Below are 24,707 nucleotides of genomic sequence, written 5' to 3' on the forward strand. Positions count from 1 at the left end.
ATAGACTCAGAAGGAAGTCCGATAGAAATTCTCAATGAAAAGAATCTGTTCTTGGGTGGAAGCCCCGCCCACGTGAGAGGGGCAGAAGGCTTCAATTCCCGCCCCACACTGGTGTGGGGGAAGCCCGTCCCTCTCTGCAGTAAGCCTAGTTAGCGTGCGGAGCTGCCTTCATTCTTTCACTAAGAAAAGCGGAAGGGGACCCCACCTCCTACGTACCCGTGAAGGGGCGGGGTCGGCGGACTGGGCGTGAGTTGATTGGCTGGGAGGCGGGGCGCAACGGGTTGGCTCTGTCCCGGCGCTCTCCTGGATCCCGGCTGGAGTGAGGGGAGGGTGTCCCGGTAGCTCTTGCCTCTCAGCGATGGCGCCGCGGTGCCGCGCCCAGTCTCCCGCCTGCCGGCCGGTACTCACCACTATCGGGAGCCCGCTCAGACGGTGAAAATTGGAGCGGGTCCGAGGGAGCGGCGGGAGGCTGCCTGCGAAGGGGACCATGAGGAGCGGCGAGACCCGTGGGGTCGATAGCGGCAACAGCTGCCGCACCTGCTGAGAGGAAAGAGGGAGCGGCCCGCCGCGGCGGCAGTGCTGGGACGCGGCGGAGGCTCGCCGGCGCCTCGGCCATGTCGTTGCTCTGTGTGCGCGGTGAGTGCGCGGACTGGGGTGCAAGGGCGGACGTCGCCCTGGGGTCTCCACGGGCTTCCAGTGGGCGTCGGGTTACCACCTTTTCCAAACTTTACGTCCCATCCGTGCCTCGGGGAACCATTATGTTAACTCATTTTTGAACATTTAAAGAGTTCTTTCCATTCTCTCTTGTTTTTCCTCATGCTCCTATGAGGGACTGTTAGCTCTCCGTTCCGGTGGCCATGTGACAGTGTTGTTGGCTGGCAGGCCCAGATCCTATTAAACAGTGTCTGATGCTCTCCTCTAGCGAGAGTGGACGAGCTAGGGATCGTGGATAGTTGGTGTCTGTTCATAGCGGGCAGCCCCCTATTCTTTTCTTCCTTCTCCCTGCACCGTAAAACCTCAGTCGGCTTAGTAGCAGGTTCTTTTTAATCACGCTTTGAACGTGTAGTGGTACAGTTGTCACATCCCTTCTTCCAGCGTATTTCTTGGCTTGCACCCATCTATTGCTTGTCTTTGTCCCCTGCTCCTCCTGTGGGTTCTAGGCTAAGAATGTGCTCATATTCGACTTGGAAAGGTGTGTCGGCTTCTCTCCTTTCGGAGCAGAGCATAAGAAGTATGATTTATTTATTTACTTCTATCACAGTAACTGAAGGTGAAGTCCTTTATTGCTTTTCCACTGACCCACCTAAGAAAATATTTTAAGGCGAGAGCTTTGGGGTTTAAGATGAGGCAAGGTGCATGGACTAAGCTCCATGAGGGTAGAGACTGTTTCTTAATGGTTTTTGTGTTCCGGGTGCCTGACGTAGTAGAAGCTCAATGCTGGTTTTGAATGAATGCAGGGACTGTGATTTTAGAGATTATCTGATCAGAAAAAGCAGGGTTTGGATTACCCATTGAATTTGATCTTGGGAAATTCAAGTTACAGCCTATCATATCTGTGTTGAGCTAGGTGGAATAAGGTGGCTTCGTTGTGAGTGAGAGAATTTATCCACAAGAACCTTTTCCTGGCACCTTTTACTGGGTAGAGTTCATGTTTCTTTTGGCTCTGTGGATTAGAAGCACTGTTGTTTGTGATCTCTGTTAAGCGTTTCCCCCAGCTTCTGGCAAATGGAACTGATTTCCTCTCTTCCCTTCCACTGTTGTTAAATCTGCTTTAACCCAAAATGGATTTGGCTCTTTCCAGGGATTATGAGATACACAGAAATTTTCTTCTTTCATGGTTGATTTTTCATTAATGAGAATTTTGCTTTGCTTTTAGTAAGACATTTTCTCTCAGCAGCTGGGAATCTATTTATTCCTTTAGATCCCTGCTGTTGAGTAGCAGGATTTGGGAGAGGTTGGGTTTTGCAATGTCTATTGGACAGTTTAAATCTCTACTGCCACACTATATTACAGAAGTAGCCCTTATGAAAGATTCTTCAGGCAGGAGCATTATTGAACCAGAAATTCCTATTTAATCGAATTTAAACTTTAGAGAAGGAGCTGCTGCTGTTTTCATTTGTTCTAATATCAGGAAGCTTTCATTTTCTAGAAATTCTGTTTAGCCAACTAAACTCTTTCTCTTTAATGTTATATTAGTCATATTTCTCCTTTTGAACCTGGAGGATTGGAGACCAGCAGGTCATTGTCTTTTGAATGTAGATCCTGAAGATTATTAATTATGGAAACAAGTGGCTACCTTGTACAGAAGTAGTCATGTTAAATGGCAAGGTATTCATGCTGGGGAAACTTACAGAAATGGATCAAAATAAATCTTTTTATTTAAAAATTTTTTTGTTATTTATTATTATTATTTTTAATGGATCTTTATTGGAGTATAATTGCTTCACAATACTGTGTTAGTTTTTGTTGTACAAGAAAGTGAATCAGCCATATGCATACATATGTCCCCATATCCCCTCCCTCTAGAGCCTCCCTCCCTTCCTCCCTATCCCACCCCTCTAGGTCATCACAAAGCACTGAGCTGAAAAATAAATCTTTTTTTTTTTTTTTTTCTTTTTGCGGTATGTGGGCCTCTCACTGTTGTGGCCTCTCCCGTTGCGGAGCACAGGCTCCGGATGCGCAGGCCCAGCGGCCATGGCTCACGGGACTAGCCACTCCGCGGCATATGGGATCCTCCCAGACCGGGGCACGAACCCGTATCCCCTGCATCGGCAGGCGGACTCTTAACCACTGCGCCACCAGGGAGGCCCAATAAATCCTTTTAAAGTGACATTCCTTGTATTATATTTTGGCAGTTAGGAATGTTGTTTATATTCAGAAAGAAACCTGTGTAATGATATTATATAACAACTCAATTTCAGTTCATCTTGGAGTAGAATTGAATTAGAAACTTTTTCCATGTAGTCAAAGACATACTGTGTTCTTGGATTGGAAGAATCAATATTCTTAAAATGACCATACTACCCAAGGCAATCTACAGATTCAATGCAATCCCTATCAAATTACCAATGGCAGTTGTCACAGAACTAGAACAAAAAAACCTTAAAATTTGTATGGAGACAGAAAAGACCCCAAATAACCAAAACAATTTTGAGAAAGAAGAACAGAGCTGGAGGAATCATGCTCCCTGACTTCAGGCTATACTACAGAGCTACAGTAATCAAAACAGTATGGTACTGGCACGAAAACAGACATATAGATCAATGGAACAGGATAGAAAGCCCAGAAATAAGCTCACACACCTATGGTCAATTAATCTACAACAAAGGAGGCAAAAATATACAATGGAGAAAAGACAGTCTCTTCAATAAGTGGTGCTGGGAAAACTGGACAGCTACATGTAAAAGAATGAAATTCGAACATTCTTTAACACCGTATAGAAAAATAAACTCAAAATGGATTAAAGACCTAAATGTAAGACTGATACTATAAAACTCTTAGAGGAGAACATAGGCAGAAGACTCTTTGACATAAATTGCAGCAATATTTTTCTCTAGAGTAATGGAAGTAAAAGTAAACAACAAATGGGACCTAATTAAACTTAAAAGCTTTTGCACAGCAAAGGAAACCATAAACAAAATGAAAAGAAAACCCACAGAATGGGAGAAAATATTTGCAAACGATGTGACTGACAATACCTTAATTTCCAAATTATACAAACAGCGCATACAACTCAATAACAAAAAAACAAACAACCCAATCAAAAAATGGGCAGAAGACCTAAACAGATATTTCTCCAAAGAAGCTATACAGGTGGACAATAGGCACATGAAAAGATGCTCAACATTGCTAATTATCAGAGAAATGCAAATCAAAACTACAGTGATAGGGCTTCCCTGGTGGCGCAGTGGTTGAGAATCCACCTGCCAATTCAGGGGACACGGGTTCGAGCCCTGGTCCAGGAAGATCCCACATGCCGCGGAACAACTAAGCCTGTGAGCCACAAGGCACAACTACTGAGGCCTGCATGCCTAGAGTCATCGAGGCACAACTACTGAGGCCTGCATGCCTAGAGCCCATGCTCTGCAACAAGAGGAGCCACCGCAATAAGAAGCCTGCGCACCACAATGAAGAGTAACCCCAGCTCGCCACAACTAGAGAGAAGCCCACATGCAGCAACAAAGGCCCAACGCAGCCAAAAATAGAAATCAATCAATCAATCAAAAAAAAAAAGAACCGGCAATGATGTATCACCTCCCACTAGTCAGAATGGCCATCATTAAAGAGTCCACAAACAGTAAATGCTGGAAAATGTGTGTTGAAAAGGAAACCCTCCTACATTGTTGCTGGAAATGTAAATTGGTGCAGCCACTGTGGAAAACAGTATGGAGGTTCCTTAAAAAACTAAAAATAGAGTTACCATATGATCCTGCAATCCCACTCCTGGGCGTATGTCTGGAGAAAACTAATTCAAAGAGATACATGCACCCCAGTGTTCATAGCAGCACTATTTACAATCGTCAAGACATGGAAGCAACCTAAATGTCCATCGACAGATGAATGGATAAAGAAGGCGTGAGATATATATGTATACACACACACATGCACGCACACACACACACACACGCACACACCACACACACACACACACACACAGAATATGGAATATTACTCAGCCATGAAAAAGAATGAAATAATGGCATTTGCAGCATGGATGGACCTAGAGATTATCATATTAAGTGAAGTAAATCAGAGAAAGACAAATACTATATGATATCACTTATTTGTGGAATCTAAAAAAATGATACAAATGAACTTACAAAACAAATAGACTCACAGACATAGAAAACAATTTATGGTTACCAAAGGGGATTGGGGGAGAGAGATAAATTAGGAGTTTGGGATTAACATATACACACTACTATATATAAAATAAATAAACAACAAGGACCTATTGTATAGCATGGGAAAGTATACTCAATATCTCATAATAACCTATAATGGAAAAGAGATCTGAAAAAGAATACATATATATTATAACTGAATCACTTTGCTGTACACTTGTAACTAACACAACATTGTAAATTATACCTCAATTTAGAAAAAAAATTTCAAACAGTATTTAACCTGATGTAGAATTTGGCAAACTTGTATTGATTTAATCATCTCCAGATATCTCAATCAAGAAGTCAGTTTCTTGGTCTAACCCTTTAATCATGCCTATTCCCTGCAGGTTAAGGGCTCTCAATAGTCTGACTCCAGTCCTCCTTTTGGTCCTATGTTCTTGCCTATCCTTATTAGCACTAACTTGATTCATTCCTGCCTTGGCAGTGTTCCACATTTATACTCTTTGAAATAGTCTTTTCATGTTTTCTGCTTATCAAAAATGTATTCTTGGGCTTCTCTGGTGGCGCAGTGGTTGAGAGTCTGCCTGCCTCTGCAGGGGACACAGGTTCGTGCCCCAGTCTGGGAAGATCCCACATGCCACGGAGCGGCTGGGCCTGTGAGCCATGGCCGCTGAACCTGCGCGTCCGGAGCCTGTGCTCCGCAACGGGAGAGGCCACAACAGTGAGAGGCCCGCGTACCGCAAAAAAAAAAAAAAAAAAAGTATTCTTCCTTTCCCAGCTTACGGTCTACTTTTGTTGTTGAAAATGTCCTCAGTTCCTCAGTCCACAGTGATCTTTCTCCTTTACACTCTTTAAACTCTTAAATGCCTTAAAACATAAATTACTTATGGTCTGAACAGTGCCACTAAATTGACAATGAATTGTATACCGCCTAGCAACTAGTCTGTTCTGTGCTCATGGTGACCCAAACAAAGGAGATAAAAGCACTAGTCAGATCAGTTCTGGAATTTTGTGTTCAGTCAGGGTATTTGATTCTAAGAGGCACACTGAGAAACTGGAATTTCTTCAGAGAAGAATAATTAGAATAATGGTGTAGAAACCATTTGAGGAATTGAGAGGTTTAGTTCTTGAGAAGATTTAAGAGGGGGGAGGATCATAATAGTAAATGAAAATTGTCTAAACTATCACTCCAAGGGACAGAACTAGGACAAGTTGACCAGTGAAAATGATAGGAAATTATATTTTAGCTTAACATAAGGAAGAACTTTAACAGAGTTGTTCGTAACTAATGGCATGGACTACTTTTGAGGATTTTTTGACATAGGATACTTTAAGCAGAGACTGAATGAGTGGTAAAAGGAATTTTGACGTTGAGTGGGAGGTTAGACTTGAATTTTAAAAAACGCCCTTTTATAGAATTCACTTAGTCTTTCTTCAAACATTTGGCACAGCTTTCTTCACAATACTGATATCTTTTTGCTTCCATAGGAGCCAGTACCACATAAGCAACTCCAGTAAATTAAATCAATGATTTTCTTTAACTTTTGTTGTCTTGGTGTTCATGACTATTTTCTCCAAACAAATAAGCATTTTGAGAATTGAGTCTTTCCATATTTCTTTGTAATTGCTACAGTATTTATAACTGAGCGCTGGATTTCTCTCCCTAATTTGAACCAGAAGTGACTACACTTGACTTGTTAAAAAATCAAAAACAAGATAATAGTCTTGGAGGTATAAAAAGCAATATATGCTAATATATTGTTAATCATAGAAAATTGAGAAAATGCAGAAAAGTGTAAAAAGGAGAATAAAAATCATCATGGTCCTACCACCCACTCAACACCATTGTTAAGTTTTTTGTTCATTGCTTTCATTGTTTTGTTTTTATTGTAGAGATAATATATATGCATGATAAGAAATTCAAAAAATTTAGGATGTGAAATGAAAGGAAAAAGTTCTCCTGTCTCCATTCCCTATTCTTACTCCCCAGAGGTAACCACTGTTTACTCTTTCTTGGCCTTCATAGAAATTTTCATTAGGTATGAGTATACAGATTCTACAGTTGGAGGTATACAATATTATTCAACTTTTTAAAAAGCTTAATGATATATTTTCCTATAAGCTTTTTAAAAAAAGATTTATTATTTATTTATTTTATTTAGTTTTGGCTGCATTAGGTCTTAGTTGCGGCACACGGGCTCTTCCTTGGGGCACGTGGGCTTCTCTCTAGTTGTGGCGTGCAGGCTCCAGGTCCCGTGGGCTCTGTAGTTTGCAGCACTCAGGCTCTCCAGTTGAGGCACGTGAGCTCAGTAGTTGTGGCGCGAGGGCTTAGTTGCCCTGTGGCATGTGGGATCTCAGTTCCCCGACCAGGGATGGAACCTGTGTTCCTTGCATTGTAAGGTGGATTCTTTACCCTTGGACCATGAGGGGGGTCCCTCCTATCAGCTTATGTGAGTTTAAATCGTTCATTTTAATGCCTATGGAGTACTGTTCCCTTATATGAGCATATATAATTTAACCAGTTTCATACTGATGATCAGAATTTTTTTTGCTATTATAAATTTTGCCTTTATAAACAATATAATTTATAATTTTGCTACTATAAACAATGCTACAATGAACATCCCTATAGATGGTTTTATTATGTTTGGAGATCGCCAGTCAGCTTTCCACCTGGTCTTTCTGTGTGATTTGCTCATTGCTATTTTCCTGGCACAATAATTACACTCACCTGGACCCATTAGCAAACCAAGTGCCTCAGCATCTCTCATATCAATAATCCTCTATTAGAAGCAGGTCCTTCACCAGTAGGTAATATTTTATGCCTACCAGAAATACCAAAGACCTCAGCTCTTTTAAGTTTGACCTGTGATTTTCATGTACTTTTCTTGTTTATCTTCTTTGTATTATTTAAAAATTATTTTTTCTATATTGAACATTTATTACTTGTGTTTTTAAAACAGAACAAAGCAATGTCACTAGCGATGAGAACTATACCAAGTCAATGTATGTTGTGACTTGCCCTTAGAAAAGCTTATCATAATTTATCATTACATATCAGCCATCTAACTAACTGAACAAATACTACTGGGAAACTCTTAGGAGGTGAACTCTGATGGACACTCAGGACACTTATTGATTGTGGGTTAATTCTAGCCTGGGGAGACTCCAAAGATATATTTTGATTTACTACCACTCTGGAAAGTAGGAATAGTAATGATTTTAGAGTTTTTAGGTATAAGAACAGGTTGGTCAAGTGCTTTCTTCTCATCTTATTTCTCCAACATTGTCATCTGCCTCAGCTAAATCCTTGCTGCTAGGTTTTCATCACATCATGGTTCAAGTAGTCCCTGCCCTCACAGGCAGAGTTGCTTCTGGGTGTCTTTTGCTTAGCTATGGCATCAGGAAGTTGATTGTGCCTTGTCTGAGCCAGGCAGAAGGGGGAAAGGACCAATTTCCTCTGCCAAAGATAGTGTCATAAATTGTGTTCTTCCTTATAAGCAGTACATTCTGTGATTTTTTTAGTTTCTAGTGGTGGGGTTTCTGGAAGTTGCACTCTAGGCCAACAGACTGAGTGTTTATCCTATTTTACCAGTGCTAGGTATTTCAGATTTTGCTATGTGAGTTTGTTTAAAGTTTGGGCTGTGTATCATTAGTAAATATTTGTTGAGTACCTTCTCTGTGCTTGTTATGTAGTAGATAAGAGCCCAAGCAATCTACATAGGTCTTAAAATATCTCCTTTCTTAGATAAACTCAGAATCCATTAGGATTATTAGGTCTGGTTTGGGATAAGCAGAGTAAGTTAAGTTCCTGCTAGAGCGGGGAAATACTGCACTATTTTTTCTAACTTTTAAAGCAAGATTCTTTAAGTTTGGGAGGTGTTTTATACATACCTTATAGTGGACTGTCTTTAATAAAATTCAGAGAAGATTTGATAGTTGTATATTAAAATTTTTTTAATTGACTTATAACTTATGTATATTAAAATGCACAAATCTTTTTTTTTTTTTTTTTTTTTTTGGTACGCGGGCTTCTCACTGCTGTGGCCTCTCCTGTTGCGGAGCACAGGCTCCGGACGCGCAGGCCCAGCGGCCATGGCCCACGGGCCCAGCCGCTCCGCGGCACGTGGGATCCTCCCAAACCGGGGCACGAACCCGTGTCCCCTGCATCGGTAGGCGGACTCTCAACCACTGCGCCACCAGGGAAGCCCTCACAAATCTTTTTTTTGATTAGTCATTCATTTTAATTTTTTAATTTTATTATTTTATTTATTTATAATTTTATTATTTTATTATATTTTTAATATCTTTATTGGACTATAATTGCTTTACAATGGCGTGTTAGTTTCTGCTTTATAACAAAGTGAATCAGCTATACATATACATATATCCCCATATCTCCTCCCTCTTGCGTCTCCCTCCCACCCTCCCAGTCCCACCCCTCTAGGTGGTCACGAAGCACCGAGCTGATTTCTGTGTACTACATGGCTGCTTCCCACTAGCTATCTATTTTACATTTGATAGTGTATATATGTCCATGCCACTCTCTCACTTTGTCCCAGCTTACCCTTCCCCCTCCCAGTGTCCTCAAGAATGGACATTCTCTACGTCTGCATTCCTGTACTGCACCTAGGTTCTTCAGAACCTTTTTTTTTTTAGATTCCATATATATGTGTTAGCATACGGTCTTTGTTTTTCTCTTTCTGACTTACTTCACTCTGTGTGACAGACTCTAGATCCATCCACCTCACTACAGAGAACTCAATTTTGTTTCTTTCTATGGCTGAGTAATATTCCATTGTATATATGTACCACAGCTTCTTTATGCATTCATCTGTTGGTGGACAATTTAGGTTGCTTCCATGTCCTGGCTATTGTAAATAGAGCTACAATGAACATTGTGGTACATGACTCTTTTTGAATTATGGTTTTCTCAGGATATATGCCCAGTAGTGGGATTGCTGGGTCGTATGGTAGTTCTATTTTTAGTTTTTTAAGGAACCTCCATACTGTTCTCCATAGTGGCTGTATCAATTTACATTCCCACCAACAGTGCAAGAGGGTTCCCTTTTCTCCATAGCCTCTCCAGCATTTATTGTTCGTAGATTTTTTGATGATGGCCATTCTGACTGGTATGAGATAATACCTCATTATAGTTTTGATTTGCATTTCTCTAATGATTAGTGATGTTGCGCATTCTTTCATGTATTTGTTGGCAATCTGTATATCTTCTTTGGAGAAATGTCTATTTAGGTCTTCTGCCCGTTTTTGGATTGGGTTGTTTGTTTTTTTGATATTGAGCTGCATGAGCTGCTTGTAAAATTTGGAGATTAATCCCCTGTCAGTTGCTTCATTTGCAAATATTTTCTCCCATTCTGAGGGTTGTCTCTTTGTCTTGTTTATGGTTTCATTTGCTGTGCCAAAGCTTTTAAGTTTCATTAGGTCCCATTTGTTTATTTTTGTTTTTATTTCCGTTTCTCTAGGAGGTGGGTCAAAAAGGATCTTGCTGTGATTTATGTCCTAGAGTGTTCTGCCTATGTTTTCCTCTAAGAGTTTTATAGTGTCTGGCCTTACATTTAGGTCTTTAATCCATTTTGAGTTTATATTTGAAAATACACAAATCTTAACTGTATGACTCACTGGATTATTACAAAGTGAACACACTCATGTGACCACCACCTAGGTCAAGAAATAGAATACTACTAACACTCCAGAAGCCCACCGTAACCTTCCTCTCAGTCATTACTCCCTTCCATCTTCCCAAAGGTAACATTATCCTACTCTAACACTGTAGTTTAGCTTTTTTTTTTAAATTAATAAACTTTATTTTTTATTTTTTAATTTTTTTTTTTTTTGCGGTATGCGGGCCTCTCACTGTTGTGGCCTCCCCCGTTGCGGAGCACAGGCTCCGGACGCGCAGGCTCCGGACGCGCAGGCTCAGCGGCCATGGCTCACGGGCCCAGCCGCTCCGCGGCATATGGGATCCTCCCAGACCGGGGCACGAACCCGTATCCCCTGCATCGGCAGGCGGACTCTCAACCACTTGCGCCACCAGGGAGGCCCAATAAACTTTATTTTTTAAGAGCAGTTTTAGGTTCATAGCATTGCCTGTTTTTGAGCTTTTTTAAATTGAGGTATTATTGACATATTGTACTTTTCATAAGTGGAATTATACAATATTTCTTTTGGGCTGCTTCTGCTTAACATTATGCTTGTCAGATGCTTCCTCTTGATGCATTTAGCAGTAGTTTATTTTTATTACTGTGTAGTATCTCATTGTATGAATATGCCACAGTTTATTTACCTTTGCTGGACATTTTTGTTTTCCATCTTGGACTATGATTTTATAATACCACTCCAAATGTACTTTGTATCTTTTAGTCCTACCTTTATATGTATATTTGATAGATATATATATATTGGGATTAAAATTTCTTGGTCATTGGTTATGTTCAACTGTAGCTGATAATATAAAACAGTTTTCCAAAATCTACCCCCTAGCAACTGTATTCCTAATATTCATTTTTTAAAAAAAGGGAATTTGGCCAGGTTCTCAAACCACTTCACAGGCATTAATACATACTTTTTACATGTTAATCCTGTAGGCTTGGTAATGTCTTTTTTTTTTTTTTTAATGACCTGACGAGATCCATTATGCTCAAAATGATGCCTCACATCATTTGTGGCCCTCATTTTTTGAAAGAAATATTGAGTTCATGTTTATGATGCTGAACAAGATAACAGCATAGCCCCTGAACTTAGTGGCATTACATACTTTTAAAAAAGAATATCATTGGGCTTCCCTGGTGGCGCAGTGGTTGAGAGTCCGCCTGCCGATGCAGGGGACACGGCTTCGTGCCCCGGTCCGGGAAGATCCCACATGCCGCGGAGCGGCTAGGCCCGTGAGCCATGGCGGCTGAGCCTGCACGTCCGGAGCCTGTGCTCCGCAAGGGGAGAAACCACAACAGTGAGAGGCCTGCGTACCACAAAAAAAAAAAAAAAAAGAATATCATTTTCTAAAGAGATCACTTAACATATTTTTATTTTTTCAACTTTTCTGTAAGTCTGAAATTTCAAGATAAAAAAGTAAAAAATAATTACTGACATGAGAAAATGCATGTGAAAATGGAGCTCAATTAAAAAAGAAAAAAGGGGTGACGAGAATGGTCAAACGGTATGTAACTATATGGGGGGAAAGGCTGAAAAGATACATATCAAGATACTATCAGTGAGAGGCTCCTAATGGCCAAAGATGGGCAAGTTGCAATATCAATAAGGATAACAACCACAAGAATTGAAGCATATCAACTATGCTTAAATCCATGACTTCATAATACTGAAAACAACAGCAACTAATTGGTAACTATTGGAGGATACTAAGGGACCAAATTTTTTGATGAGATTTGAACTGTCACAGAAGAGCAGTGAGCTCCATTTTCCTAGGGCTATTGAAAAATAACTTATTTCCTTCTGTATAGAATACTTAGGTGTAGCTGCTTCTGATGAGGAAGCTTAGATAACCAGCTTTGCATTTCATGCTTTGTTGTGATCCTTTCTGTGATTACTGAGAAATGAAATAAAAATGTAGGCATGTGGTAGAATTTTGTGTTCAGCTTCATAAAGGAAATTGTTTCATTCTTCTATTTGTCTCTTCAGTAAAAATGAACTGGTAATTCTCAGGTGTAATCTCCAAAAGCAACTATCCACTAAACATTTGAGAGCAGCCCATGACATAAAAGGAAAAAGAGTCATCAGGGCTTCTTTTTTTTGTGCTAGTGAACCCCATAGTGATAAAATATGTGGTAAAAATGTGACAGGAGAAAGTTTGTGTTAAGGTGTATGTATACAAACTGTATTCTGCTAAATATATAAAATAGGGAAAAATCAATTCTTAATCATTAGGAAGTACAGCTTTCCAAAAAGAAAAATCTTTTTTTAAATTCTATTACTTCTTCCATTTCTGTCCATTTAGTTCTTAGTACTTATTTGGGACTGGAGAACAAATAGGCCTGTGGATTGTGTTAGGCTATTAATTTTCTCTTACAACTGTTTGCTTTATTAATTTCCATAGTGTTTTACTATGAGTGATATTGAGAAGAGGCCAGAGGGCCATGAATGAGGAAGATCTGCCAGGCAACTAAGGAGGGGCTGGGCAGTGGGAAGGTAATTGCTTTTACATGTGATTCAAAGTGGGATAAAGATGATTCAAAGGGCTAGCTCACTTCTGTTTCTGTCTACTGTATTAGTTATGAGCCAGATTTGTAGAGCCTTCATCTGCAAATGGATACAAGAAGTCTGGTTGCCAATGGATACAAGAAGTCTGGTTGCCAAGGAGAGGGCAGTGAATGATACAGATATAAACCTCTGTCCACCTCATTTCAGCCATCTAAACCCATGATCACGTCATAGAGCATGTCACTCCTTGGAATGGTGCTCTGCTTTTATAATTTCAAACTTCATTATCTGACTATCTGATTATATTCCCCAGTCTGTCTTTCTGGCTTTTACTCTTACTATGCTTTACTAGTGTGATATAGGGTAGATGTTAAAAGTTTTGGTTTTAGGCAGACCTGAGTTGGTGAATATATCAGCTCCACCACTTATAAGTTGTATATCCTTACATATGTTACTTAACATCATTGAACCTTAATTTCTACATCTTTAAAATTTATACATCCATTCAAAGTATTTATGAAGCTCCTATTAAAAGGAGATACACAAATAAAAAATAATATGATTTCAGGCAATGATAAGTACAGTGACGATAAGATAGTAGGATAAAGGGATTGAGAGTGATCTGAGTGGGAGAGCTACTTGAAGGAGGATTTTCAAGGAAGGCCTCATTGAGGAGGTAACATTTGAGCTGAGACCAGATTGATGAGAAGGAACCATCAATCAGAGACCTGAGGTAAGTTTTTCATGCAAAGTGAATTGGAAGCAAATATTTTGAGGTGAAGGAGAAACGGAAGGGGTTATTGGAAGAGTGGTATAAACTCTTCCAGTAGGCAGGCAGAGACTATAAATCAAAGATGCTTTGATTTATATTTTGCAAATGTCCAGTTTGTGGTGAATAGACTGGAGTGGGAAGCCATGGCTAGCAACAGTGGAAGCAGGGGGTCCACTTGGAGTGTCCAGGTGAGAGATGGATAAAGGCTTGTACTAAGGTAGTAGTACTAGAGATGGTCAAAATAGCTATAGCAAAGTATTGCTGAGATAATTGGGAAGATGATTAGCACTATCCCAGGCATTGAGTGAGCACCTATTTTAATATGAAAATAGTGTTAATGATCTTCATCCTGCTCTGTGACATCTATTTATCTAAGTCAGGAAGTCATCCTAGACTTCTCAATTGAGGAAGAAAATAGGAAGAAAATAGAGGAAGGACAGTTGTTAGGTTCAGTTGAGTTCATGGTGTCTGTAAGATAAGTTACTTATAAAATATGTTGAGTTGGGAAGTATTTGTCTTGTTGCAGATCACCCTTGAAAATGGTACCTGAAAATGTAGATCTATAGCTTAGTAGAGAAACCTGCATTAGAGATAAATTTTGGGAGTTGTAGGTATTTGGTAATAAAACCATTAGCATGAATACAATTGTATATAGAGGATAATAGAGGAGAAAAATGAGCTAATGCTGTACCTATGGGAATGGGCAGAAGAATTGAGAGGTGTGGTCAGAACTGTAGGAAAATGGAGGTGCTGTGTCAGTGTCTGAAGCCTAGACTAAAAGGAGTTTCAAGAAGGAACGATCAAATGATAGAAATGAATGATACTGGTTGAGAATAAAGAAAAACAAGGTCATTGGATTTGAAAACTAGAGCAAGTTTCATTAGAGTAGTGTGAGAGTAGGCATCATATTAAAGTGGTTTAAGAGTATTTGAGAAGTGAAGAAGTGGAATCAGCAAGTGTAGGCTACTCATTCAGAAGTTTTGCAATAAAGAGAAAGGTTGAGGGACTTCCCTGGTGGTCCAGTGGTTAAGAATCTTCCTTACAATGCAGGGGACGCGGGTTTGATCCCTGGTCAGGGAACTAAGATCCCACATGCTGCGGGGCAACTAAGCCCACGTATCACAACTACTGAGCCCGTGCCTCAACTAGAGAGCCTGCGTGCCACAAACTACAGAGCCCACAGGCTCTGGAACCTGCATGCCACAACTACAGAGCCCATGCACCCTGGAGCCTGCACGCCACAACTAGAGAGAAGCCCGTGTGCCGCAACTAAAACCAGATGCAGGCAAAAATAAATAAAATAAATAAATAACAAATAAATCTTAAAAAAAAAAAAATCCACGCTTCCAGTGCTTCCACTGCATGGGGCACAGGTTCTTTCCCTGGTTGCGGAACCAAGATTCCACATGCCTAGGCGTGTGGCCAAAAAAAAAAAAAAAGGGGGTGAGAGTGGTCTTAAGAAAAAGGAAATTTGAATGTTTGTAGCCCAAAGGGAAGGGATCTATAAGAAGGAGAAAGTTAAGATGAGTTGTGGGGAGGAGAGGAGCCAAGATGGCGGAGTCGAAGGACGTGCTCTCCTCCCTCTGGTGAGAACACCAGAATCACAACTAGCTGCTGGACAATCATCGAGAGGAAGACACTGGAACTCACCAAAAAAGATACCCCACATCCAAAGACAAAGGAGAAGCCACAATGAGATGGTAGGAGGGGTGCAATCACAGAAAATCAAAGTACTTAACTACTGGGTGGGTGACTCACAGACTGGAGAACACTTATACCACAGAAGTCCACCCACTGGAGTGAAGGTTCTGAGCCCTACGTCAGGCATCCCAACCTGGGGGTCCGGCAAGGGGAGGAGGAATTCCTAGAGTATCAGACTTTGAAGCCTAGTGGGAAGTGATTGCAGGACTTTGACAGGACTGGGGGAAACAGAGATTCCACTCTTGGAAGGCACAAAGTAGTGTGCGCATCGGGACCCAGGGGAAGGAGCAGTGAGCCCAGGGGAGACTGAGCCAGACCTACCTGCTAGCCTTGGAGGGTCTCCTGCAGAGGCGGGGGATGGCTGTAGCTCACCGTGGGGACAAGGACACTGGCAGCAGAAGTTCTGGGAAGTAATCCTTGGTGTGAGCCCTCCCAGAGTCTGTCATTAGCCCCACCAAAGAGCCCAGGTAGGCTCCAGTGTTGAGTTGCCTCAGGCCAAACAACCAACAGGGAGGGAACCCAGCCCCACCCATCAACAGTCAAGCAGATTACAGTTTTACTGAGCTCTGCCCACCAGAGCAACAGTCAGCTCTACCCACCACCAGTCCCTCCCATCAGGAAATTTACCCAAGCCTCTTAGATAGCCTCTTCCACCAGAGGGCAGACAAAAGAAGGAAGAAGAACTACAATCCTGCAGCCTGTGGAACAAAAACCACATTCACAGAAAGATAGACAAGATGAAGAGGCAGAAGGCTATGTACCAGATGAAGGAATAAAACCCCAGAAAAACAACTAAATGAAGTGGAGATAGGCAACCTTCCAGAAAAAGAATTCAAAATAATGATAGTGAAGATGATCCAGGACCTTGGAAAAAGAATGGAGGCAAAGATTGAGAAGATGCCAGAAACGTTTAACAAAGATCTAGAAGAATTAAAGAACAAACAAACAGAGATGAACAATACAATAACTGAAATGAAAACTACACTAGAAGGAATCAATAGCAGAATAACTGAGGCAGAAGAACGGATAAGTGACCTGGAAGACAGAATGGTGGAACTCACACCTGCGGAACAGACTAAAGAAAAAAGAATGAAAAGAAATGAAGACAGCCTAAGAGACCTCTGGGACAACATTAAACGCAACAACATTCGCATTATAGGGGTCCCAGAAGGAGGAGAGAGAGAGAAAGGACCAGAGAAAATATTTGAAGAGATTATAGTCAAAAACTTCCTTAACATGGGAAAGGAAATAGCCACCCAAGTCCAGGAAGCGCAGCGAATCCCATACAGGATAAACCCAAGGAGAAACATGCCGAGACACATAGTAATCAAATTGGCAAAAATTAAAGACAAAAGCAGCAAGGGAAAAACGACAAATAACATACAAGGGAACTCCCATAAGGTTAACAGCTGATTTCTCAGCAGAAACTCTACAAGCCAGAAGGGAGTGGCATGATATACTTAAAGTGATGAAAAGGAAGAACCTACAACCAAGATTACTCAACCCAGCGAGGACCTCATTCTGATTCGATGGAGAAATCCAAAGCTTTACAGACAAGCAAAAGCTAAGAGAACTCAGCACCACAAAACCAGCTCTACAACAAATGCTAAAGGAACTTCTCTAAGTGGGAAACACAAGAGAAGAAAAAGACCTACAAAAACAAACCCTAAACAATTACGAAAATGGTCATAGGAACATACATATCAATAATAACCTTGAATGTAAATGGATTAAATGCTCCAACCAAAAGACACAGACTGGCTGAGTGGGCAACCTAAATGCCCATCGACAGACGAATGGATGAAGAAGATGTGGTACATATATACCATGGAATATTACTCAGCCATAAAAAGGAACGAAATTGAGTCATTTGTTGAGACGTGGATGGATCTAGAGATCGTTATACAGAGTGACGTAAGCCAGAAAGAGAAAAACAAATATCGTATATTAACACATGTATGTGGAACCTAGAAAAATGGTACAGATGAACGGGTATGCAGGGCAGAAGTTGAGACACAGATGTAGAGAACAAACATATGGACACCAAGGGGGGAAAACCCTGGGGGGGTGGGGATGGTGGTGTGCTGAATTTGGTGATTGGGATTGACATGTATACACTGATGTGTATAAACTTGATGACTAATAAGTACCTGCTATATAAAAAATAATCATAATTTAAAAAAAAGATGAGTTTGGGGTACGGAGAGAAAATAACTGATTTCTCTGTAAAGTAGAATGCAAGAATTAGCTGAAAGTGAGGGGGGTTCGGATGATTTAGCAAGCTTGAGGATATTCTTTCAACAGCTATTGTGCCAGGTACTTGGGGCAGAATTGTGATTTTAAAAAATTTCTTGCCTTCTTGGAAGTTTTATAGACTAGTGAGGGAGCTAGACATTAAGCAAATAGGAATAATATAAATTAATGTAAAATTACAACTAGGAAAAAAATACAGCCATGATTTGTGCTATAAAGGAGAGTGTGTGTTGTTATGAGACCATGTGATAGGGAAAGTTACCTACTCAGGTCAGAGATGGATTGCCTAATGAAGTGAAGATTGAACTGAGATCTAGAAGAAGAGGAGGAGTTAGTGAGACAAGGGAAGAAGAAGAATATTCTAGGCAGAAGAAATAGTATGTGCAAAGGCCTTGTGGTGAGAAGGAGGAGCTGAAAGAAGGCAAATATAGCTGGTATGCTCAGAGGAAGGGAAAACATGGGTCAGGACAAGGGAGATAGGTAGGGCCCAACTATAGGGCCTGGTAGATCACGTTAGGGTGGAAGATTAGTGGGAATGACACTGAGGGGGAGGGGCAGAAGGATAAAAGTTTATAAACTGAAAGCATGGGGTTTGTAATTGGATTTGAGTTTGAATTCTTTTTTCTACCACAGAAAACTTTTGGCAAGCGTCTTGACTATTAAGCCACAATTTAAAAAGGAAGTTTTACTATCTGTTCAGTATACCTAGGAGTTGAGAATTAAACCCTAAATGAGATCATGTGTGTGAAATTCCTTTGTAAGCTAAAGGAACTTTTACTCTTGGATAGTCCCTTTTTCTCTCTTTATGGAGGCTTAAATATTCTGAAACTTATAAACAAAGAGGATGTGATCACTTCCATAAACATTTATTGAGCACTTAGCTACGGGTGAGGCATTGAACTATTTCCCCTGAGTATATAAAAATGAGTAAGAAATGGACCTTGCCCTCAAGAAACGGAGAGCCAAGATGGGGAAACATCCATATGTACAACTAAATGTGTTGCAAGATACAGTTTGGTAATTTCTGAAATAGAGGTACAAAATAAAACGGGTGCAGAGATGGAGTGTTTGATTCCAACTGAGAGACAGGAAAGGCCTCAGCTGGGAGAGGAAGAGGGAGGAGGTAAAGGTAGAGTCAGGTTTTTCTCTTCTTTTTTTTTTTAAACTGCAGAAACATTTTTAATATTTGAACTTGTAGGTATGTAACAATATCTATAGGATATTTTATTTATTTATTTATTTATTTATTGAAGTATAGATGATTTACAATGTTTCAGGTACAGGTTTTTCTTTAAGGTGTCATTAATTGGGATAGGAAACAAAGAATAACAGCTTCTGGGGAATTGATGACTGGTTTTGAACCTGTTAAATTTGAGTTGCTGCCAATCTGTCCACGTGTCACAGAAGGAAACATGACTTGGAAGATCAGGGTTAGAGATGTAGATTTGGTCCATTTTTTGTGGATCTTTTGGGTAGAGGAATGGTGGCAGGGTAAACGTTTACTCAGCAGCATCATTACAATATATTTCATATAATATAATATTATATTTCATCAAGTATAAGGTGCCAGAGGTTGTAAGAAGCATAATTTTATGTACCATTAAGAAAAAATACTATTGGGGCCTCCCTGGTGGCGCAAGTGGTTGAGAGTCCGCCTGCCGATGCAGGGGATACGGGTTCGTGCCCCGGTCTGGGAGGATCCCATATGCCGTGGAGCGGCTGGGCCCGTGAGCCATGGCCGCTGAGCCTGCGCGTCCGGAGCCTGTGCTCCGCAACGGGGGAGGCCACAACAGTGAGAGGCCCGCATACCGCAAAAAAAAAAAAAAAAAAAAAAAGAAAGAAAAAATACTATTGATTGAGCTATGACACATCATTGATTGTAAGACACATTTTAATTTCAGAGTTGTTAAAATATGAGAAAATGCCCACCATCCTAGGTCAGTGAAATACTGAAGCTAACATTTAATGAGCCCTTACTCTTTGCCAAGCTGTCTGCTAATAAGCAGATAAGATTAATAATTTAATTCTCATGATAACCTTGTTAGTTTATCTTTATTATTCTCATTTTATAGATGAGGGCACTGGGTCCACAGAAATTAGTACTTTTATGTACTGTAGAGCTGAATTTAGATTTTTCTGCCTAACTATAAACCATAAAATACAAAATTAATATATAAGATACAGCTTTGGAGCAAGAAAAGAGTCTTATTTTATAAATAATGTTTAGGGGAAATGGCTTTGTGCACTATTGGCTGTGAATGAGTCTCACTATAGCAGTGGTTTCTGTTGCTTAGGATGTATTCAGGGGCAACATTATAGCAGGTGTTTTATAGACTGGGGAGTTCGTTATGGTTCTAGTTTAATAGTGTTCACAACTTAAACTCCTTTTTTCCCCCTTGGGAGGAAATGTGGAATAGGAAAATCCAGGACTTTGGATTTTGGAGAACCGTTTTGAGTCTCACTAGATAATGACTAAAATTTTATCTAGAAGTCTCTCCACTCAATCATCTTTTGTCAGATGGTAAAGATAATACTTGTGCCAGTCTCAGTTGGAGTGAGGGTCAAATTGACTGTAAATATAAAAGTACTCTGCAGTTAAAAAAATAAAACAAAATGGACAGTGCAGAATGGTAGGTATAATTGTTTTGAAAAATTTAGGAGCTGGAAGCTATTCATAAAGCCTGACCTAAGATATAAAACTTACCTGGAATACAGCCACCTTTCATGTAAAATGCGAAAGGTAATCATTGTCTTGGGATATTATATACCAAGTCACCTTAAAAAATAAAATTGTAGACTTTCTTTCTTAGCTAGGTCTGGCAAAGTGCTGGTCTGCTGTTCTTAGGCAGTTGATGCTTGAAAATTTTAACATTTACTAGCCTTGAATATATCTGATTAAGAGAACTCATGTTGGTACATGCTTGCATTTAGTATATGTATTAGTTTTTGCTGTGGATTCAGTGGGAGTTTTTTTGTTTTTTTTTTGCGGTACGCGGGCCTCTCACTGTTGTGGCCTCTCACTGTTGTGGCCTCTCCCGTTGCGGAGCACAGGCTCCAGACGCGCAGGCTCAGCGGCTATGGCTCATGGGCCCAGCCGCTCCCCGGCATGCGGGATCCTCCCGGACCGGGGCACGAACCCGCGTACCCTGCATCGGCAGGCGGACTCCCAACCACTGCGCCACCAGGGAAGCCCTGGGAGTTTTTTCAAGAAGACTAGAGTTCACAGTTTGTCCTGTTCTCTCTATGAAGTTAGCTTAATATGCCTTAACTGTTTTCAGCTGAAGCACAATACAGCCTTAAAGAACACATATAAGGCGTTATTGTGTACACTATATTATGTTGCTTACAAAGGTAAACAGATGCGGTCCATTCTTCAACTAGTTTGCATTCTAATAGGGAAGACAGATATAAGAGAATGTAACTGTGATATAGAACAGAATATGATAAGTGACATTATAGAGGAAAACTAAAATGGAACAGATTTCATCTGGGGAATGGTAGGGAAAGCTTTGGTGACAATTATTTTTCCTTATTATAAGAGCAATATATGATCACTTTAAACATTTTGGAAAATACATCAAGAGAAAAATTAAAATTATAATTCTACTGTTCTTCTCTGTAGTATATGTTTAGATATATATATAAACTTTTTCTTTTACATAAAATTGCATCATACTTTATATACAACTTATCCTGACTTTTTTTTTCCTAGTGGAATATTACCATATAGAGTAGAGCTTGACAAGGTCTCTCTGGGTTTATATCTTTAATTTTTGGAAACTGGAAAGGATCTTGTAGAATGTCTAGTAAGCTAAACCTCTAGTAAGCTAAGAGGTACCAATGTAAATGATTCATTTGAAGTTGTGATAGCAGTTTATAAGCTATTCGAAAATGTTTCTGAAAAAACAAAATAGACAAGGAAGGGAATGTATTAATTGCTGCATCAATAATGCCGATCTGCTTACAGTTAAGAGATCACTGTAATTAGGGCTTCCCTGGTGGCGCAGTGGTTAAGAATCCGCCTGCCAATGCAGGGGACATGGGTTCGAGCCCTGGTCCAGAAAGATCCCACATGCCATGGAGCAACTAGGCCCGAGCACCACAACTACTGAGCCTGCGCTCTAGAGCCCACGCGCCACAACTACTGAAGCCAATGAGCCTAGAGCCCATGCTCTGCAGCAAGAGAAGCCGCCACAGTGAGAAGCCCACGTACCACAACGAAGACCCAATGCAGCCAAAAATAAAATAAATTAAAAAAATAAATATATTAAAAAAAACAAAAGAGATCACTGTAATGAAATCATAATAACTCATTGAAATGAAATGATACCAGTATTTGATATTTGAGGATTAGTTGCAAAACATGTTTTTGTGGTGTTGCAGCTGTTGCTTTGGTTGGAATGATCCAGACATTTCTAGCAGAACTCCAGTCTAAAGTCACTTACAACCTCTGTTCTCCTGTCAGGGTGTTAACCGGTGTTTCTTGCTATGATCTGTAAATGCTATTTCCATAACGTCCAGAAAACTTGTTCTCTACCTTTCTTGAGATCTAGGTCTATACTTTTTGTTGCAGCTGGAGAAGGGAGTTGTTAAAAACTATACCACAAGCATGTGTGGATGTGCGTGCACACACATATTAATGAGGAATTCTAGCTTGTAGCTAGTTTGAGATATTTTAAACAGGGCCACAGAATCTTTCACATCATAAGTAATGCTCAATAAACATTTGATTTGATTTAGTGTGTGTATGTATCAGCTATTTATGAGCAATTAATAACCTGTGGGCTCCCCTGTGGGATATTTAATGGATTTTAATAAAAACCAAGAAGTAGTTATGATATATGTGCAAAATAAGAGATTTTACTATAATAATTTTAGGTATTAAAGTTAAAACATTAAGCCAAATGAATCAAATAATGTTCTAATTTTTCTTTACATTCTACTGTAGCCTGAATGAGCTGCCTAATGGAGGAATTAGGTGGATAGATGGCTAGACTGACCTTGTGCTATCCATGTATAACCAAGCTGGAATTATTTCTGATAAATAGTAACCATAGAAATTTGGTTGTGTATTGTTGTAAGCTCAATTCCAACTGAGGTTTATTTATTTAGAAAACATTGAAAAAGATACATTTGCACACTTGCACATGCTCGGTTATAACCTGGACTGTATTTACTTTAGAATTAGTCATTGGCTTTGTTAGTTAAAGTTTGACGTAAGTAAGTTGTTTGTCTTTTGGTTTGAGAAGGAGCTCACAGGAAGTAAATTTTTGATTCTTTGAGAAATTAAGTTATTTTTTTCCAAGGACAGGGTAGCATATTTATACTTCATCCATACTTAAGTTATGATAAATAGCATAGTAACTTGCAAGATTAGCACTGATATTTGACTCTTCCAAGAACATAATGCATGAATGAAATTATATGTATATTACTGGTTTGCAACTTTTGTTTAATCATATCACCATATTTTTAGAGAATTTATTTTGCTTTGCTTTCGTTCATGTGAGCATAAATTGATGCATTAGCTGTTTCAGTTGGTGTGGATTTAGTACTAATAGTGTATTGCAGGGAGAATGCTGTGGACTGCAATAAGTGTGGCTTTTGAAACTGGGTTTGAATTCCAGATTTCACTGACCTTGGGTAAGTTATTTAACCTCTGTTTTAGTTAATATGTAAAGTGGAAGTTGTACACTCTACTGCAGTGTTTTTTCCAAAGTGTAGGTACAATTCATTAGTCTTGAAATCAGCTTAGTGAGTGACCAGCATCAGGGGAAAAAGATAAAGAATAGATTTGCAGCTATAAGGTAAAGTATTATTCTGTGAGACTTTTGTTTCATAGTATTAATACAAATGGATGTAAGCAGATGGGAACTTTGTTGCAATGTAAGATATGTTTCTTACTATAGGCTGGGCTAAAAAAAAGTTTGAAAAACATTTTTCTATAATGTTGTTAGGATTAAGTGCCTACCATAGCTCCTGTTTCATAGATAGGCATTGAAAGAAAGACAGCCTTGGAGAAGTCATAAGGGATATTTTGGCCTTGTTGGATTTTGTTGTATTTATACAGATTTGGTCTTTATTCCAAGAGCTATAAAATTGAAAGCTGGTTTGTTACTTCAAAATGTTATTGCACATGGAAAATTATTTCTTATTTAGAAAATTATTTAACACATAAAGGTTTTTTTTCAAAGTATTGTTTGGGGAATTTTTTTTTTTTTTTTTTTTTTTTTTGCGGTATGTGGGCCTCTCACTGTTGTGGCCTCTCCCGTTGTGGAGCACAGGCTCCGGACGCACAGGCCCAGCGGCCATGGCTCACGGGGCCAGCCGCTCTGCGGCATGTGGGATCTTCCCAGACCGGGGCACGAACCCGTTTTCCCTGCATCGGCAGGCGGACTCTCAGCCACTAGCGCCACCAGGGAAGCCCTCCTTAAATGTGTCTTTTTTTTTTTTGGTACGCGGGCCTCTCACTGTTGTGGCCTCTCCCGTTGCGGAGCATAGGCTCCGGATGCACAGGCTCAGTGGCCATGGCTCACGGGCCCAGCTGCTCCACGGCACGTGGGATCTTCCCGGGCCGGGGCACGAACCCATATCCCCTGCATCGGCAGGCGGACTCTCAACCACTGCGCCACCAGGGAAGCCCCCTGTTTGGGGAATTTTTATATGCAGTAGGTGGAAGTGAATGATTATATGACCACTTGGAGTGCAATTTGACAATACCTAGTAAAGTTGAGATACATATACTTTACATCCTAATGAGTTCCCATCCATGTGCTTATGTCAAAGGAGACATGCAGGAGGATGTTCATTGGAGCATTATCTGAATGGCAAGAATTTGGAAAGAACCTAAAAGTCACACGGTAGAAGTTTGGATAAATAAATTGTGGTATGTTCATCAAATAGAATGCTAAACTAAACTAAGTTAAATGAATAAACTAAGCTTCATTTATCAATAATGA

General features: G+C 40.1%; 1 protein-coding gene across 2 annotated transcripts in view; it reads left to right on the plus strand.

Moving 5' to 3' along the window:
- The first annotated feature begins 317 nt into the window (after positions 1-317).
- Positions 318-24,707, plus strand: part of UNC13B (unc-13 homolog B) — a 220,811-nt gene continuing 196,421 nt past the window's right edge. For both annotated transcript variants that reach the window (XM_060100767.1, XM_060100768.1), the window contains exon 1: positions 318-636. In XM_060100767.1, coding sequence (XP_059956750.1) covers positions 615-636 — 22 coding nt within the window. In that variant the 5' untranslated portion in view covers positions 318-614. The remainder of the gene's footprint in view (positions 637-24,707) is intronic.

The sequence above is a fragment of the Mesoplodon densirostris genome, chromosome 6 (assembly GCF_025265405.1).
Source record: "Mesoplodon densirostris isolate mMesDen1 chromosome 6, mMesDen1 primary haplotype, whole genome shotgun sequence".
Classification (NCBI taxonomy): Eukaryota; Metazoa; Chordata; class Mammalia; order Artiodactyla; family Ziphiidae; genus Mesoplodon; species Mesoplodon densirostris.